The sequence below is a fragment of the Scyliorhinus canicula genome, chromosome 21, assembly GCF_902713615.1.
Source record: "Scyliorhinus canicula chromosome 21, sScyCan1.1, whole genome shotgun sequence".
Classification (NCBI taxonomy): Eukaryota; Metazoa; Chordata; class Chondrichthyes; order Carcharhiniformes; family Scyliorhinidae; genus Scyliorhinus; species Scyliorhinus canicula.
Window position 1 is genome coordinate 59,056,081 of NC_052166.1, and position 18,536 is coordinate 59,074,616.

Genomic DNA, 18,536 nt, shown 5'->3' on the forward strand with positions numbered 1-18,536 from the left:
AAAGAAGCCCCTGTACTTGGAACAGCGTCAGACCAGACTGTTCTGATGCAGTGTAATGTGTAGTTTGCAAATGTTACACACTAACGGTTGGAATTATTCATCTTGACTGAACAGGTTTTGCTCGAGGACAACTCAAGACTTCACCCTGCCCCACCACCCCCCAACTCCCCATACAAATTAGGTTAGAATCTCACTTCATATTCTGGTTGCAGGGGACTGTTCCCCTCAATTAAAAATTAACTTATTCTGCTTCTCAAAACCAAATTACACAACTCGCTGTATCACCGAATGTCAGGGACATACCCACATTCTGCGATTTCCACACAGACACACCAAGTTCCTAGTTTAAAGCTTGGCATCACAAATTGTTCCTGAGCGTTCCCAATCTCAGCCTATTCACACAGAGGGAACGAGCAAGATTCCGCGGGCAAAGATTTATTCCAACAGTAGCACCAGCAAAAACCTGCCCTTGAGAAGACTCCTCTCCTTCCCAGACTTAGTATAATTTTCCAATTATTTTTCAGGAATGGGGTGGGGGGGGGGGGGAAGAGATGGTTTCCTTGCTGCCTCTGATTGTATTACAAGGTGGTGCACTGTCTGAGCAGATTCCAATTGGCACCTTTGGATATTTACAATCCAGACACATTAACATACCCTGCTTGGACTTTGCAGTAAAATTTTACAATAAGATCAGGCAACCCAACAAATGAGCCATTATTCTGCGTGAAACCTCAGTGATACAGCAGGTACAGCTACAAAGCTGTAATTGAATGTTGTAGATGGGATGAGGGCAACAGGGGTCCTAAATTTTGAAGAGGGTGGAAAGAGCAGGAGAGAGAGAGAGCAGAGACTCACTGCAATCTGTAGGACCACATTAAAAATCGTTTAGAAGCACCAACAGAAATACCATTTTGAATTCTGGAACCATGTACGTTTGGAAGTGCATGGCATTGAAGATATTCTACCTTCAGTAGAAAGCGGTTCTTCAAGACGACTCACATAATGGATCAGGGAAATGGTGATGCATCGTAGGTGCACAAAGGTTTTGGACAGAACTCATCTAACAGGCCAAGCAAAGGTAGAAGAAGCTATGAAGGAATCCCCCACTTCTTTAGAGAAGTCTTTTGTTTTGGGGAGGTCGAGGGGTGCAGGCGAGGTTGGGTTGAGGTTCAACTGACATTCATTTGGGAACACTCTTTGGGAGAAGTGCAGCTACAAACTCGTTCGCACTCACCCTATGAAACTTAATCCGTCACACGCATTAGCATCACTAACCAGCAGTGAATTACTCGTGCATATACTAAAGTTCAGTCACAAACACCCCCGACACTCCACAAGTGCTTGATGTTCTACGACACTATATAAATGCAAGTCTTTGTTCTCCTCCATCCCAACATCACAGCCTGTCAGCATCAAAATTGTCATAGGATAAGCGAGCTTTTGAACGGATTCAGAAATGTAAGAGTTTGCAAGAAAATATCAAGTGTGGAAATTGGTGAAGAGGTTAGTAGCTATCCGAATCTGGGTGAAGAATATACTTTAATAAAAAGTTAGGAAAACCCCGCAATTGGCACCACAAGGGACAATTCTTGTCCGAGTAAAAGTACATTTAATGCAAGGTTTCATGTCAAAAGTTTGAACAAATTTTATGGAAGTACACACATTAGCAAACTGGTGCTGGTAGGTTATGTCACTGAACACAGACTGATCTTTGCATAAAATGGTCACTTGAGATGAGGATTAATGGATAAATCAAGGATCGAATAAAAATTTTCAGCCTCTGCAGCTCAGTTAACACCAGTTCGCAACTGAACCCCATGTAGTTAAAGTTGCACTCCATGCTTTCTGAAGTCGCTGAGCCTCTGCTCTTCTTGCAGTTCTACGTGATGACAGCTGATTTGTTTGCATGTGGTTGAACTCAATTGTGTAGTTCAGAGGCCATGGCAGTCCAGAATCACCAGATCTGATTTGTTAAAGTGTAGTTCACGCACCATTACTAGCCCATCAACTCGAGCTTGTTTTCGACAGGTTACCATTAGAGCCGGGATAAACCGCTTTGCTACAAAGTGAATTTTCAACATTGAAAGGCAAAGGACAGATTGTGGTTTAATTAGAATCAAATAAAACAATGCATCCCACTCGAGATTGCTTTCAAACGAAGGATAATTTCATTGATCGCATCTGGTTAACAAGCAACAATTGTTGATCACTAGCTATAAGCAGATCACAAAAAGTAACATACTCTAGATAGGTTTTGAGGGAAAAAGAATGATAGAATATATCACTGATGCAATGACACAAAACTGTAATACTTCCAAAAGTCTCACCTCATAATTCAAAACCAAGTTTGCCAATAACTCGAACTGTTCTTCGACACTAACCTAAAATAGCCATCCGACAGCACAACAACCAAGCAGCGGGTTTCACAATATTTGTCAAATTCTTGTATTAACCACGCAATAACACAGTCATATAGTTTGCTGATGAGGTGTTGCACCAAGAGTTCAACGGTGGCAATAAGGAGTATTTGGTGATTGGTCATTTTTAAGCGTCTAACCACAGTACCACGCAGTCCCGAGGCTAGAAACAGCACAGAAACTCCCCCTACACCCACACAACAATCCGCTTCAACCAATCTCGGAAGGCCATCCCTTTTACTGTAACATTGAAATTTCAATTCCCATTCCAAGGATTCTTGGCCATCGCCAACTTGTGTGCGCAGTTTTGTGCACGCTTAAGATAAATGCAAAAACAGCAGATAATAGAAATCGGATAAAAACACTAGAAATATAGAGGAGCCCACGCGTATCTGTAAAGAGGTTAGGTTAACATATTATGGACCCCTCATGAGATACACAAATCAGAATTCCTTAATAGAGCTGAATAAAACCAAGGCAATGCGGGGGTAAGAGGGGGGGGGGGGGGGGGGGGGGTAGGAGGAGGAGAGGGGGGGGGAAGGAAGGAAGGAGGGAGAAAGAGTGAGAGAGTCCAATACAAGTTTTGTGCAGGCAAACTCACAGCACCGTTAGCAGATAGACAAATAGAAGACTTTTAACTGAAATGCTCAATTAGGATGACGTCTCAGATGGGCGCACAGTTTTAGAACGCACAGGAAAGCCCCCTAATTATTAGGGGTAAAGCAGAGTTTGAAAGAAGTGACATTGATTCTGGAATTGCACAGGTAATACTGCAAAGTGCTTGGAGCAGAAACTTGAAGGCATTTGTCGTATTGTCGAAATTTACAAATACACACCTGAATTTTGTTGCGAGTTCTGCCCCATTGTTGCTTGCTGTTGCTGGCTAGGCTGCTGGTAAAACTGGGAGATGTAGGCTGACCAGGCTGCTGTACCCAAATGCTGTGCAGCTTTACCTAGACACACACACACAGTGTCACAGTAACTATTACTGTCTAATTTTGGTAACTTTTAAACTTCTGTGATGGGAATAGTTCATTATGCAGTGACATTACTGCTCGTGATCAAGTTCAAATACTTTCAAAAGTCTAATTTTGAATCACCCCAAAAAAATATATGCAAAGAAATGGGAATCTAAGTTTCATGTCTTCTTAGTTATTACCAAAGATGTTGGATTCGATCCTCTTCCTGCTGAATTTCCCTTCAAAGGAAAAATCACCAGCAAGGCCAGTATTAACTCCATTATTATCTCAATACATTCACCAATTCACACGATGCTTTATTGATAGTTAAATAATGACAAAAATAGGATGAAGTGACTGGACTTTCAAATAGCTTTTTTCAAGTATATGCAGAGCTTTGGGCGGGGGGGGGGGGGGGGGGGGGGGGGGGGGGGATGCGCGAGGGTGGGAAGCAGAGTTAATGCCCCATTCAAGAGTACCCATATCTTCCACTGTACACAAAAATGGCTGAGCGGTAAGCGAAACCACACCTGAAACACTGTAACACAACCTCCGCTTGCACAGCACCCTCAAAGAGGTGGTTGTTAAGTGGCCAGCAGTCACTTGGCTTCTGCAATGGAATTAATTGTGAGCTGGTGGAGGACTTCAAGCCAAGCGCAGCATACAAGCTGAGAGCAGAATGAACACGATGGGGCTGCCCAGTCTGAAACAATTCCCCAAGAGTTTTTAAGGGGGGAGAAAAAATGAACCATTACATTCCTTTGCCCAGGAATCTATACAAAAACAATGTATTCCTGTGCAACAGTTGATTTAACGTGCACAATGTTCATCCACAGAATTTTGCTTGTACCACTTTGTCCCAGGCATTTCATCAATTTAAGTAAGTGATTCACTGCATCATGCTCACATATTGCACTGTTTTAGAGAATTAACACCAACAATTCAGGACAAACTACATAACAGGGACAAAATCAAGTTAAACATCAAATGCAGAGGAGAAGAACAATAAAAATGATCAACATTTGGGGGGGAAAAAAGGTAGATTAACAGTTTGTGCGCAGATCCTTCTGACAGAACTATTTCAAGGATTCACACCCAAAACATTAACTTAACTTCCCTCATTTTTCAATGGATTGCCTGTGTTCATGGGAAGATGGAGGAGATGCTGATTATTAAGAGGGCATTATTTTATGAGCTGGAGTACACCCTTGCTGATTCTAACTGCTACTGGAAATCATTGCAACATTAGGGTAACGGTAGAAAATTAGATACACGTTGCAATGAAATCAGAGATGAGATTATGTATTAATAATGACAGGCCATAAAATTGTGTCAAGACACTTAATTTGTGCAGAATATATATTTTTTATATACAAGAATATTTAATATCATTTGAATGGAACAAAAAATTTTACAGAAATGGGGTGAAGGAAGAGGAAGGGAAATTTCTCCAATTGGGAGGTTGGGGCCCACAGCATTTAAGTGGGGGGGGGGGGGGGCGGTGGTACAGTGGTATTGTCACTGCACTAGCAACCCAGAGAGACAGAGCAATGCTTGGCCAGTTACAAGTTAAGTAGAATATAATGAGCATGGAGCCCTAAATTTGTGACCAGACACTATGATAGGAGGAGAGTTAATTTGTTGAATTGACAACTCACGATTATAGTATTTGGGAGATATGTGGGTATGGGATACTCCCCACAGATTTCCTGAATTCGCTGCAGGTTTTTCTTTCTCAGAAGACAGCGATTGGTATGTGCGGTTACCCCGCTGGCTGAATGGAGCAGTCTTTCCCTGTCCTCCTCACATGCAGAGTGCTTGGTTTGTTTAGCTGACATGTCAAACTTCAATCATGGGAAATGTGGTACTGGACTGTTCTTGGATGGAGGAGCCAAAACTATATTCCATTATTGGGTGGAGGGAATATGCAAATTATGATACAGCTTGTAGCTGCTCAAATGTTCAGCTTGTTTCAACTAATCTAGTCTGTTAACACTAGGATTAATGTTTAAACAGCCAGTTAGAAGTAAAATAATGAGTGAATTAGAATAATTGAGGAAACAATCGCAATGAAACTGACTAGGGCTAAGATGAGCTGAAATGGATGACGGGGTGAATAACAAAGTTTTGCACTTGCAGGAATTGTGAACACACTTAACATTGAATGTGTGGGTAGGAAAATATTGCTTAGCCTGTTGAACTTCAACAGCTGCTCATTCCGCATGTCCTTTTATTTTTTAAATAATCTTTATTAGTGTCTCAAGTAGGCTTGCATTAACACTGCAATGAAGTTACTGTGAAAATCCCCTAGTCGTCACATTACGGCGCCTGCTCGGGTACACAGAGGGAGAATTCAGAATGTCCAATTCATCTAACAAGCACGTCTTTCGGGGCTTGTGGGAGGAAACCCACGCAGATAACGTGCAGACTCAGCACAGACAGTGACCCAAGCCGGGAATTGAACCTGGGACTCTGGCGCTGTGAAGCAACAGTGCTACCCACTGTGCTACCGTGCTGCTCCAACTCATTCGAAGAGAGGCGATTAAAAAGCCATTGCTGTCCTGATCTTTAATGAAGCACCGGACTAAAGGAAAATCAAATATAGCACAAACAATGCCACAATGAGCTGGCTGAAGAGCAATAAGAAAATACAGGTCCTGTTTGATGTAAACAAATCAGACACTCACTTGGATCCTGCTGTCCTTGTTGCTGCCAAGGTTGATACGTACTTCCCCATCCCTGTGTCATAAAGGCTTGTGGAGGACCACTATGTTCAAAATGAAATGAGCACAAACAAATTTAAAATGAGCTGGACGTCCAACAGATAATTTGTACATTGGTTTTGATATCTGATAATCGCCTGGTGACTATTTTGTGTGCGCTAGGGAATGAAGGAAAGGTAAGCTGGGGTGTCGAGTCTAAAGGCAACACTGCTGGGATTAGATAATTAGAAAGCGAGCTGACTTTCCACGGCAGATTTAGCATTAATACACAAACCAGACAGACATGCAGCACTCCAGACAGGAGCGACTGACAAACCAGCAAGCCTGGTTTATGACCAAGACTTGGAGGGGAAAGTGGGAGCTCAGGAGAGAGAGGGGAGAGAAAAGTTGCTGTTTTCAGTCAGACAAGCACCGGTAAAGTTACTAATCATCTATTTTGGCCAGTTGTGTTTTTGGTCGCTAAGCTGTGCACTCAAGCGGAATGTTTTGCCAACCTTTGCCTACATTCGCTGTTCTAAAGTGGGATGTGTTCCAATGGTCAAGAGTGAATGCACTCCCATTATCTGTAAATAATTCTTCAGTAGTGTTGAGGTTCAAAACACAGTATGTTTTGGGATGGCAGGGTTGTTGGACAAGGGGAGATTAGTTTGAGTGGGCCTCTATTCACTACAGCTTAGAAGAATGACATTAAGCCACGATCATATTGAATGGAGGAACAGGCTCGAATGGCCTGATATAGTTTCCACCCTAACCACTCATCAGCTCAGCAAGGAGTATGAACATGGAGGGAACATAGATTCTACTGACAGCAAGTGAAAACAATCATCCTTGTTTAAAATGCAAATACTGTAGAATTATAACTCTTACTTTTGATGGTGTCCAGGTGGTCCTTGACTATAAGGGCTCGTATTAAACCCTCCAGGGCCACCAGGTCCTGGACCCTAAAAAGAGGACAAATATACAATTAAGCTAAGAAAGAGAAACAACTTGAACGTACATAGGATCTTTCACCACCCCCCTGTTTCAAGCACCTTACGCGATGAATTGTTTTATTCGGAAATGCTCATGTTGCTGGAATGGAGGAACAGCAAACAATTTGCACACAAGGTCCCACAAAAAACAAGTACATTGATGACCTGACCACTGGATTTATTTGGAGGTAGAGTGACAAAGGGTTGGCCAGGTCACTGGGAAGATTGCCCTGCTCTTCTTGAAATAGTAGGAGATCCTTTATGCCCAGACAGACATAGGAGATGGAGTCTTGATTCAATCTCTCACCTGTAAGAGATCACTGGGTTTTGCACAGAAGTGTCAGCTGAGATTGTGCGGTCAAACCTCTGGTGTAGGGTTTTGCCACTGCCGTCAGCATCGGATGAGAGCATGCTATCACTGAGCCACAGCTAAGAGCTGAGAATTCAGAATCCTTCAGATGGATTACGTCAGACGCTTATCATTTAAAAAATCTTTCATATAATCTTTTGATTTTAATCTCTATTTGTTTTACAATCACAACTCTTATGATTGGGATGCGACCAGAAATTTGGATAGCTCTTTCAAAAAGCCAGCACAGGGACAATGGATCAATGGCCTCTCTCTCTGCTGTAATGTTTTATGATTCTATGAATTTAAAGAGTTTGTTATTTTGAAGAATAACAGGAACCGGTGGGGAGGCAGAGGCAACAGATGAAAAGAAGGAAGGGGATGAAGTAAGTGCACTGGTAGGGTATTGAGCACTTCCTCATGAGGGTAAAAGAAAGCAATAGTCAACCCATCTTTCTGGGTTCCTCACAGTTGATATACAACAGCACTAACCAGGGATAGGGTTTTATTTAAAATAAACCAATAACTGATCTGCAAAACAAAGGTTGAGGTGAAAGAAATGTAAAATGTAAGTTGCAGCAAAAAAGAAACTGAGATCGATCTCACCCCATTGCCAGAGACTGGAGAACTGCATAGCAGAGGTAGTCGCAGAGGACCAGATTGGCTTTGTTTTTTGAAATAATTTTTATTGGAATTTTTTTTACAGAAAATATAAAATATAACGACAAACAATGAAATGCAACAAATAACCCATAATAACTGTAACACCCCCCATACCGTATCAACGCATGTATCACAGCCCCCCCCACCCCTCCCCCAACCCCCAATGAACAAGAGAACTTAAAATAAATTAAAATTAAATAAACAAACATAGTCATCGCCCCCCCCTTCCTCCCCCCCCCCCCCCCCCCCCCCCCCTTCCTCCCACCCCCCCCCCCCCCCCCCCCCCCCCCCCCCCCCCCCCCCCCCCCCCCCCCCCACCCCCCCCCCCCCCCCCCCCCCCCCCCCCCCCTCCCTTTTCTCTCCACCTTCCCGGGTTGCTGCTGCTACTGTCCCCGTACCCTATCGTTGAGCCAGAAAGTCGAGGAAAGGTTGCCACCGCCTAAAGAACCCTTGTACCGATCCTCTCAGGGCGAATTTGACCTTCTCTTGCTTAATGAAACCCGCCATGTCATTGATCCAGGTCTCCACGCTTGGGGGCCTCGCATCCTTCCATTGTAGCAAGATCTTTCGCCGGGCTACTAGGGACGCAAAGGCCAGCACACCGGCCTCTTTCGCCTCCTGCACTCCCGGCTCCACCCCAACCCCAAAAATCGCGAGTCCCCATCCTGGCTTGACCCTGGATCCCACCACCCTCAACACCGTCCTCGCCACCCCCTTCCAGAACTCCTCCAGTGCCGGGCATGCCCAGAACATATGGGCATGGTTCGCTGGACTCCCCGAGCACCTGACACACCTGTCTTCACCCCCAAAGGACCTACTCATCCTCGTCCCAGTCGTGTGGGCCCGGTGCAGCACCTTGAATTGGATGAGGCTAAGCCACGCACACGAGGAGGAAGAATTAACCCTCTCCAGGGCATCAGCCCATGTCCCGTCTTCGATCTGTTCCCCCAGTTCCCCCTCCCACTTAGCTTTCAGCTCCTCTACTGACGCCTCCTCCACCTCCTGCACAACCTTGTAGATATCAGATATCTTCCCCTCTCCCACCCAGACCCCCGAAAGCACCCTGTCACTCACCCCCCTCGCGGGAAGCGAAGGGAATCCCTCCACCTGCCGTCTAGCAAATGCCATTACCTGCAGATACCTGAACATGTTTCCCAGGGGAGCCCAAATTTCTCCTCCAACTCCCCCAGGCTCGCAAACCTCCCATCAATAAACAGGTCCCTCAGCTGTCTGATGCCCGTTCTGTGCCAACCCTGAAATCCCCTATCAATGTTCCCCGGGACGAACCTATGGTTCCCCCTTAACGGAGCCTCCATCGAGCCCCCCACTTCTCCCCTATGTCGCCTCCACTGCCCCCAAATCTTGAGGGTAGCCGCCACCACCGGACTCGTGGTATACCTCGTAGGAGGGAGCGGCCACAGCGCCGTTACCAGGGCCCCCAGGCTTGTATCTCCACAGGACGCCCTCTCCATCCGTTTCCATGCTGCCCCCTCCCCCTCCATCACCCACTTGCGCACCATCGACACATTGGCCGCCCAATAATACCCCGAGAGATTGGGTAACGCCAGCCCCCCATCTCTACCCCGCTCCAAGAAGACCCTCTTCACCCTCGGGGTCCCATGCGCCCAAACAAAGCTCATGATGCTACTAGTCACCCTTCTAAAAAAGGCCCTAGGGATAAAGATGGGCAAACACTGAAAAAGGAACAAGAACCTCGGGAGAACCGTCATTTTGACGGACTGCACTCTACCCGCCAACGATAGCGGCACCATGTCCCACCTTTTAAATTCCTCCTCCATCTGCTCCACCAGCCTGGTAAAATTAAGCTTATGGAGAGTCCCTCAACTCCTGGCCACCTGCACCCCCAGGTATCTGAAACTCTTCACTGCCCTCTTAAACGGGAGTCTCCCAATTCCCTCCTCCTGATCACCCGGGTGTACTACAAATACCTCGCTCTTGCCTAAATTTAACTTAAAGCCCGAGAAGCCCCCAAATTCCGCTAACAGCTCCATCACCCCCGGCATTCCCCCTTCTGGATCCGCCACATACAACAGCAGATCGTCTGCATACAGCGATACCCGATGTTCCTCCCCACCCCTCACCAGACCCCTCCATCTCCCTGACTCCCTCAACACGATAGCCAAAGGTTCAATCGCCAGTGCAAAGAGCAAGGGGGACAGGGGGCACCCCTGCCTGGTCCCACGGTAGAGCCTAAAGTACTCCGATCTCCTTCCATTGGTAACTACACTTGCCATCGGAGACGCGTAGAGCAGCCTCACCCATTTGATGAATCCCTCCCCGAATCCGAACCGCTCCAGCACCTCCCACAGGTACCCCCACTCAACTCTATCAAACGCTTTCTCTGCATCCAGCGCCACCACTATCTCCGCCTCCCCCTCCACTGCCGGCATCATGATAACATTTAGCAGTCTCCGCACATTCGTGTTGAGCTGCCGTCCCTTGACAAATCCTGTCTGATCTTCGTGTATCACCTCTGGCACACAATCCTCTATCCTGGTGGCCAGGATCTTCGCCAGCAACTTAGCGTCTACATTGAGGAGCGAGATAGGTCTGTATGATCCACACTGCAAGGGGTCCTTATCCCGCTTCAGGATCAGAGAGATCAGTGCCCGCGACATCGTCGGGGGCAAACCCCCCCCCCCCCCCCCCCCCCCCCCTCCCATGCCTCATTGAAGGCTCGCACCAACAGGGGGCCCACCAGATCCGCATACTTTTTATAAAATTCCACCGGGAACCCGTCCGGCCCCGGCGCCTTACCTGACTGCATTTATCCAATCCCCCTGACTAGCTCCTCCAACTCTATCGGCGCCACCAGCCCCTCTACCAGCTCCTCTTGAACCCTTGGGAAACATAGCCTGTTCATGAAGCTCTCCATCCCCCCTCTCCCCATCGGAGGTTCCGACCGGTACAGTTCCTCGTAGAAGTCCCTAAAGACCCCATTTACTTCTGTCCCCTTCTGCACTACATTCCCACCTTCATCCGTTACTCCACCAATTTCCCTAGCCGCATCTCGCTTACAGAGCTGATGCGCCAACAGCCTGCTCGCCTTCTCCCCATACTCATATATCGCGCCCTGCGCCCTCCTCCACTGTGTCTCCGCCTTTCTGGTGGTCAACAAGTCAAATTTGGCCTGCAAACTACGCCGTTCCCCCAGCAACCCCGCCTCCGGTGCCTCCGCATATCTCCTGTCCACATCCAGGTCTCCTACCCATCCTTGAACTGGACCGGTCCAGTGGGGGATCCAGCACTGTGTTAAAGTCTCCCCCCATGATCAGGCCCCCTGCCTCCAGGTCCGGAATGCAGCCCAACAAGCGCCTCATGAAGCCAGCATCATCCCAATTCGGGGCATATACATTAACCAGCACCACCTTCTCTCCCTGCAGCCTACCCTTCACCATAATATATCTGCCCTCCTTGTCCGACACCACCTCAGCCGCCTCGAACGCCACCCTCTTCCCCACCAGAATCGCCAACCCCCGGTTCTTCGCGTCCAATCCTGAGTGAAAAACCTGCCCCACCCACCCCTTCCTCAGACGAACCTGGTCCGCCACCTTCAAGTGGGTCTCCTGGAGCATAGCCACGTCCGCTTTCAGCCCCTTCAGATGAGAAAATACCCTAGTTCTCTTAACCGGCCCATTCAGCCCCCTCACGTTCCAGGTAATCAGCCGGATCAGAGGGCAACCCGCCCCCCTCCCCCGCCGGCTAGCCATAGCTTATCGACTGCTCGCCCCAGGCCTGCTCGCCCCGCCTGACCCGTTCCCCATGGCGATAACGCCTCTCCTCTACCCCCCGGCCCACACCAGCTCCTTCCTGGCCATTCCAGCAGCAACCCGGTATCCCACTCCCAGGCTAGGACCCCTCCTAGCCGTGACGCACCCTCCATGGTACTTCCGTGAGTCAGCTGACTTCTGCTGACCCCGGCAGCTCCCGCCAAAACCCATCCCCTTCCGGCATTGGTTCATCCCCTCTTGCCACACCTCCTTGGCATCGCTTCAGCGCGGGAAAGAAAACCAGTAGAGGCCACGCCTCCACCTCCAGCTCCACCCCCCCTGCCCTGCAGCGCGGGAAACCAGAGGAACGCCCGCGCTTTCACACTGCCACACCCCACCCTTCTGACGCAGCTCCCCAAAATCCAGTTTCACCCCAACCCTCAGCCCCGTACAGAAGAGAACATATAAAACACAAACCCCCAACATTCCCCACATACATACCCAACATACAGACCCACCCGGAAACAGAGCAAAAAGAAAACCAACATAAAAAACACGTGTCAAAATTGAAGAACAGCAACAGCGAAAACAGCAACGGCCATAGTGTGTCCCCAGACCCTAGTTCGAGTCCAGCTTCTCCGCCTGTACAAAGGCCCACGCCTCCTCCGGGGACTCAAAGTAATGGTGCCGGTCCTTATATGTCACCCACAGGCGCGCAGGCTGCAGCATTCCAAATCTGAACTGCTTGGCATGCAGCACCGCCTTCGTCCAGTTGAACCCGGCCCGCCGCTTTGCCACCTCCGCACTCCAGTCCTGGTAGATTCGCACTACCGAATTCTCCCACTTGCTGCTCCTCTCTTTCTTGGCCCAGCGCAGCACACACTCCCGGTCGCTGAATCAATGGAACCGCACCAGCACCGCCCTCGGGGGCTCATTTGCCTTAGGCCTCCTGGCCAGCACTGTGAGCTCCCTCAAGCTCCAGGGGCAAATGGAAGGACCCCGCTCCCATCAACGATCTCAACATCGTGGTCACGTACGACGGGAGATCCGACCCCTCCAGCCCCTCCGCCAGGCCCAGGATCCTCAAATTCTTTCGCCTCGTGCGAACGTCCAGCTCCTCCAAGCGGTCTTGCCACTTTTTGCGAAGTGCCTCGTGCAACTCCACTTTCTCCACGTGGACCACGCCTCCTCCTCCCGCTCAGCGGCCTGCTGCTGCAACTCCCGAATGGACACCTCCTGGGCCGCCTGGGTCCCAAGCAGCTTGTTGGTAGTCGCATTCAGGGAGTCCAGCAACTCAGCCTTCAGCTCCGCAAAACAGCGCAGAAGAGAGGCTTGCTGCCCCTGCGCCCACTTCCACCAGTCCTCGGGTGTTCCGCCGGCCGCCATTTTGTCCTTCTTCCCCCGCTTTTCTTGGGGAGCTGCTGCAGCTTTTTCCTTTGCCCCACTCCGGGTGAGCACCATAAATTATGGGGAATGCTCCTCTAGATACCTTCCCCCACCGGGATTCGTCGAGACAGCGCCGTTTGGGGCCCTCAAATCGGCCCAAAAGTCCTTAAGTAGCGGGAGCTGCCGAACGTGCGGCTTAGCTCCGCATAGCCGCAACCGGAAGTCCAGATTGGCTTTGTTAAGGGTAGAGAAACTGACGGAGAGACGGGAACTACCGAACAGACAGGAACTCCGACAACTACAAGCCAAAATGTTCTCCGCAAGGAGACAACAAGGTACCCAGGGGCCCAGAGACACAGCATTGGAGGAATTACTGTTCATGGACAGTCTGGGAAAGGAGAACTGTGGGGACATATACAGACGACTTTTAGAAAGGACACACTCCCCACTAGACAAAACTCGCAGAAATAGGGTAGGGACTCTGGAGCCAAGTACTGAAAATGGGCAGCACCACCTCCTCCTGCACCAGGCTAAGCCTCATGCAGCTAAAGGTGGTGCACAGAGCTCACCTGACAAGAACCCAAATGAGCAGGTTCTTCCCAGAGGTGGAGGATAAGCATGAATTATGCCAGGGAGGCCCGGCCAAACAGGCCCACATATCCTGAGCCTTCCCCAAACTTGTTGGGTTTTCACAGCCTTCGTCAAGGCAATGTCCAAGGTTGTAATAATAATAGTCGCTTATTGTCACAAGTAGGCTTCAATGAAGTTACTGTGAAAAGCCCCTAGTTGCCACATTCGCACGCCTGTTCGGGGAGGCTGGAATGGGAATTGAACCCGCGCTGCTGGTCTTGTTCTGTATTACAAGCCAGCTGTCTTAGCCCACTGTGCTAAACCACTGTGGGGGTGAGGGTGGAGCTGTACCCAAGAGTGGCAGTCTTCGGGGTATCGGGCCAGCCAGAACTATACATGGAGAAGAGGGCTGACGACGCCCTTGCCTTTGCTTTCCTAATCTCCCGCCGGAGAATCCTGCTCGGCTGCCGATCGAAAGTACCACACACAACTGCAGACTGGCTTGCAGACATATTGGCATTTCTCCAACTGGAGAAGATCAAGTTCACCATCCGAGGGTCTGAAGATGGCGCGAGGGCCATTCACTAACCTGTTCGAAGCCAACAACTGAGAGCGCCACTGGGACCTCAGAGAGAGAGAGAGAGAGATCGCGAGCACGAGCAAGAGAGAGAGAGAGAGAGATCACAAGCGAGAGAGTGAGAGAGAGAGAGAGAGAGAGAGAGAGAGAGAGAGAGAGAGAGAGTGTGAGAGTGTGCGGGCCGAAAAGGAACATGTAAACAGTAACTGTCTCATCTATCTCTAACGAATGCAGTGAAAAAATGTCAAACTTTAATAAAAAGTATTTCAAAAAAATCTCACCCCGTTGATTTTTTCTTCTATTAATTGTCTAGCATGTTCGATCTGTTGTAGAGCTCCACGGATGATGAATATTCGGATATTAGGATCAGAATTTGGTGGTGGATTTCTCTGTAGTTCTACATGTGCTCCTGTTTGTTGGTTAATGCTTTTGATCGTCTCTCCACCTGAAGACCAAGATGGAAATGTTAAAATGCCCTCAGAGCAGATTTAACTAGACATTTATTCCCAGAATATAATCCATCAAGTTATTACATATGCTGCAAGCTATCCTAGATTCTAGTAATTCTGCATTAATGCTTGGCATTCATAAACCAGTTAACATCAGTAACTGAAGTAACACGAGCTATCCCATAAACAAAATCAGATGTTGCGATATTTCCATTAGCAACTGCATTTGCATCGTGAGAAAGATAGAAAAACAGCCATTTTAGTCGGACTGAAACAGAGCAGAAGCAGAGGCCAAGAGGGCATCGACAAAAATTTGACTTCAGTCTACTGAAGATTTGATCGAGTGGAGTTGCACTATTAACTTAAGTTTGGAAGCATCTCTGCCTGAAAAACTGTTGCATTTTTATATCAGTAACACCAATTAGGAAAGTTTTCAGTTTCAGGTGATCCATATATCTGGCATACTAGTAAGAGTAAAGAGTATTTAAATATTAACACCCTACACTCAATCTGTTGTTAAATGTGGCCATTGGCCAGGCAACCAGCTTTGACCAACAAGGGAACACAAGCCAATTCTAAATGTACAAATTACAACTCCCAAAAGCATGAAGAAATCCAGAAACTTAAATCTCAAGGAGGCACTGACTCTGCAGCAATGCACTATTGCAACAAAAATAGAATGTTGAGGAGGGGCCCACCTGCAATACTAACAAAACCATAAGCCTAAGAGCAGGCTGCCTGTTAAATTCCCCAAGGAGTTCAGGAGGGTTCAGGAAGCCTGAAAACGATCACATTGTATGGTTTAGCTCACTGGGCTAAATCGCTGGCTTTTAAAGCAGACCAAGCAGGCCAGCAGCACAGTTCGATTCCCGTACCAGCCTCCCCGGACAGGCGCCGGAATGTGGCTACTAGGGGCTTTTCACAGTGACTTCATTGAAGCCTACTCGTGACAATAAGCGATTTTCATTTTCATTTCATTTTTCAAGTTCCACAGTGAGCACGCATTAACAAGCCAAAATTTAATAGTGCCGACCTCATCCCGGGGAACTGATCTTGGAAAAGGACGTGAACATTACTTGTCACGATCTGATCATTTAAACCTTCTGTAGTTTACATGCAAGCATCAACCATTTGGCCGGCAATACATGTACAAACATTAGTTAGCGTTTTGACAAGTCAGGATATTTCGAATGTAACGCACGAGTTGCTGCAATTAAATCTAATGAATGAACACAGCCATCATGCTGCAATAAATAATTTTTCTTTTCACATAAAAGTTATGCAAATGTCTTTAAACTGATCAAAATGCAAAAGCTGCATCTGTAGGAATCTCCTTTCTAGTTATGCCACATACTACACCAGAAGACACCAATCAGGTTAGAAAAAAGACCAGCTAATAATTGGATCATTGTACACATCCCACACTGCCACGTTAGGATTTATTTTTCTTGGCTAATTAGGTGGGTTGGGGTGGTTGCGGACAGTGGCATAGAGAAAAGACTGCAATTGATGGCAAAAGTAATTAAGCTTGAAAGCTTTACCATTTGGCACATGAACCATGTTTTTAATAAGACGGTGAACTACTCGCTGAACTTATAATGACAACACATCGCCACAAAAACCTAGTGGAAAATGTTTTGCTCAGCAAACATGCAATCATATTTTTTAAATGAAAAGGCAGCATTAACCTCAAGCAATCGTTACAAAACAGTGAGTGATCAGAACAGTAAATTTGTGTCCAGAACGAACGACCATGTTAACAATTCCCGTGACAAAATCAGGTCAGGACATTTGACTCATACCAACAATTGCAAGGGCCCAAGCAAAAACTTCAATGAACAATGGTGCTAACTTTACTAGTGCTGTAACCTGTGGGTTTGACAGCAGAACTGCAAAAATTCAGAAATGTGAAACTGCAATATATTTTGAACACTGCCAGCAAACTAGACGAAGCTGAAGGTGCTTGATGATTCAAAGCATTGAATTCAATGTGCAACTACACGTTTAAAAAAAACTCCCAAAACGGGAATGACTGAATGTGGTGTGATTAATTTGCAGTTCGCTCCTCACTGCAACAAACAGGTCTATGGTTAACCTTGTATTTACTAAAACAGTGCATCCTATAAAACTTAATGACTGTAAAAAGCCTGCTGGCCATTCCTAGATTGATATTCATGTGTTAAAGAAATTCATTCACAAAGATTTCTCACAAAACACAATCCTTACCCTCCCCCAAACAGTTACTGCGGAAAGTGCCTTTTTAATTGCATCCTTTTGTAATGTTTGCAGACAGCAGGGAGGGTACCTGTTAAACATATGGAAAGCCAAGGAACTTAAAAAAAAAACCCGATGCTATTCCCCAGCAAAATCAATTAAAGCGTGGCCTTCCTAGATGTAGCCAACTTACGCCTTCTCTTCACTGCTTTATTCACCGAACAATCTGAGCTCAAAGCCTTTTCAAATCCGCACGCTGATTAAAATCTAATGTTTATGTCCTAACATCAATTACTTGTTGAGTTGTGTGTGCTTGCTCTGACTGCCTCTCTCACTGTCCCCCTCCTCCAGTGTGTCCAAAGGGATGCCCTTGGTGGTTAATGCACCCACTGGGGGAGGTCACTCACAAGACGCTTGGTGGCCAGTCACAGACACGTTCAACAGTCAGTCTATTCTTCCGCCTGACAGGGGTGCAATGTGAAACCGACTGCAATGGTACTTGATGAAAATTGTAAAGCAATTAATCAATCCACTAAAAAGACAGCAGTGACACTGCCCAGCACCAGAGAATTATCCATCATTTTTTTTTTATTATGGTAATTCGGTGAAGAGAAGTAACGATTTATCTTCTAGCTCCTGCCTTCACCCAACACAGAAAGCACTTGACGTTTCTATTGCCTCACAGCCTTTTCAGACATCTTTCAGCTGGTCAGAGCCACTGAAAAGGTAATGCCGGACATCAACTTTAGAGACTGGGAGATAGAGTGATCCTGAAAAGACCCATGAAACACTGGTTATGCAGTCAGATTTCAATTACACTCCCCCCCCCCCCCCCCCCCCCCCTCCCAAAGAGGGACGGGTGGTGAGGGGAGATTCACACAAGATCATGAACCGAAACCTCAACCACCAACAATTAATGTCACATTAGCTTCAGCATATTGTAACTCACATTAAGCTGTGGACGTGCACAATGAGGCCCTGGGTTTTCAAAGCGTGTGCTTCTTCACCCGCCCCTGTTCTCACAACCACAATATAGTCAAATGAACTGGTCTTTTTTTTAAATGTGGGTTTTTTTGTGGGGCCAGGAGGTTGGGGGGTGGGGGGGGTGGTATTGGTGGGGAGAAGAGAATCAATTTTGGGTGATCTCAGTCGCGTCTCATCTTAAAAACAGCTCAATTCAGCCATCATTGGTTTAGTTAAAACGGGTCAAGGGTTGTGTCAAAAATTTAAGCCACTTCATTATTCTCTTCATGAAAATGTAAAGGAGACCGGCAAAGTTTAACTCTCTAAAATCAGACTTCAAAGATCTCGGACTTGACAAAGAAAAAATGTCTTTCATTTCTAAAACTACGCTTTTCTGGCTAATTTGCATTTACACATTTGCTGTGAAATAAAAAGCTAAGATTTGAAGCACTGGTCACAAATATTGGACAGCAATAATAAATGAACACTTTAACATATGCAGTGCATTAAAGCAGCGAGAAAGGGGATTTGGATAGCTCCAGCTATATTCAACTGAGGATTTAA

The 18,536-nt window shown here is 47.1% G+C and overlaps 1 protein-coding gene and 1 long non-coding RNA gene across 9 annotated transcripts in view; one reads left to right on the forward strand and one right to left on the reverse strand.

The window, feature by feature from the left end:
• Positions 1–18,536, reverse strand: part of fubp3 (far upstream element (FUSE) binding protein 3) — a 108,069-nt gene that overhangs the window by 22,268 nt on the left and 67,265 nt on the right. For all 8 annotated transcript variants that reach the window (XM_038781574.1, XM_038781573.1, XM_038781572.1 and 5 more), the window contains exons 13-16: positions 14,628–14,791; positions 6,967–7,040; positions 6,064–6,143; positions 3,254–3,370 (exon numbers count right to left, since the gene is read on the reverse strand). In XM_038781574.1, the coding sequence (XP_038637502.1) occupies positions 3,254–3,370; positions 6,064–6,143; positions 6,967–7,040; positions 14,628–14,791 (435 nt within the window). The remainder of the gene's footprint in view (positions 1–3,253; positions 3,371–6,063; positions 6,144–6,966; positions 7,041–14,627; positions 14,792–18,536) is intronic.
• Positions 1–18,536, forward strand: part of LOC119955428 — a 47,514-nt gene that overhangs the window by 14,182 nt on the left and 14,796 nt on the right. The window lies entirely within an intron of this gene.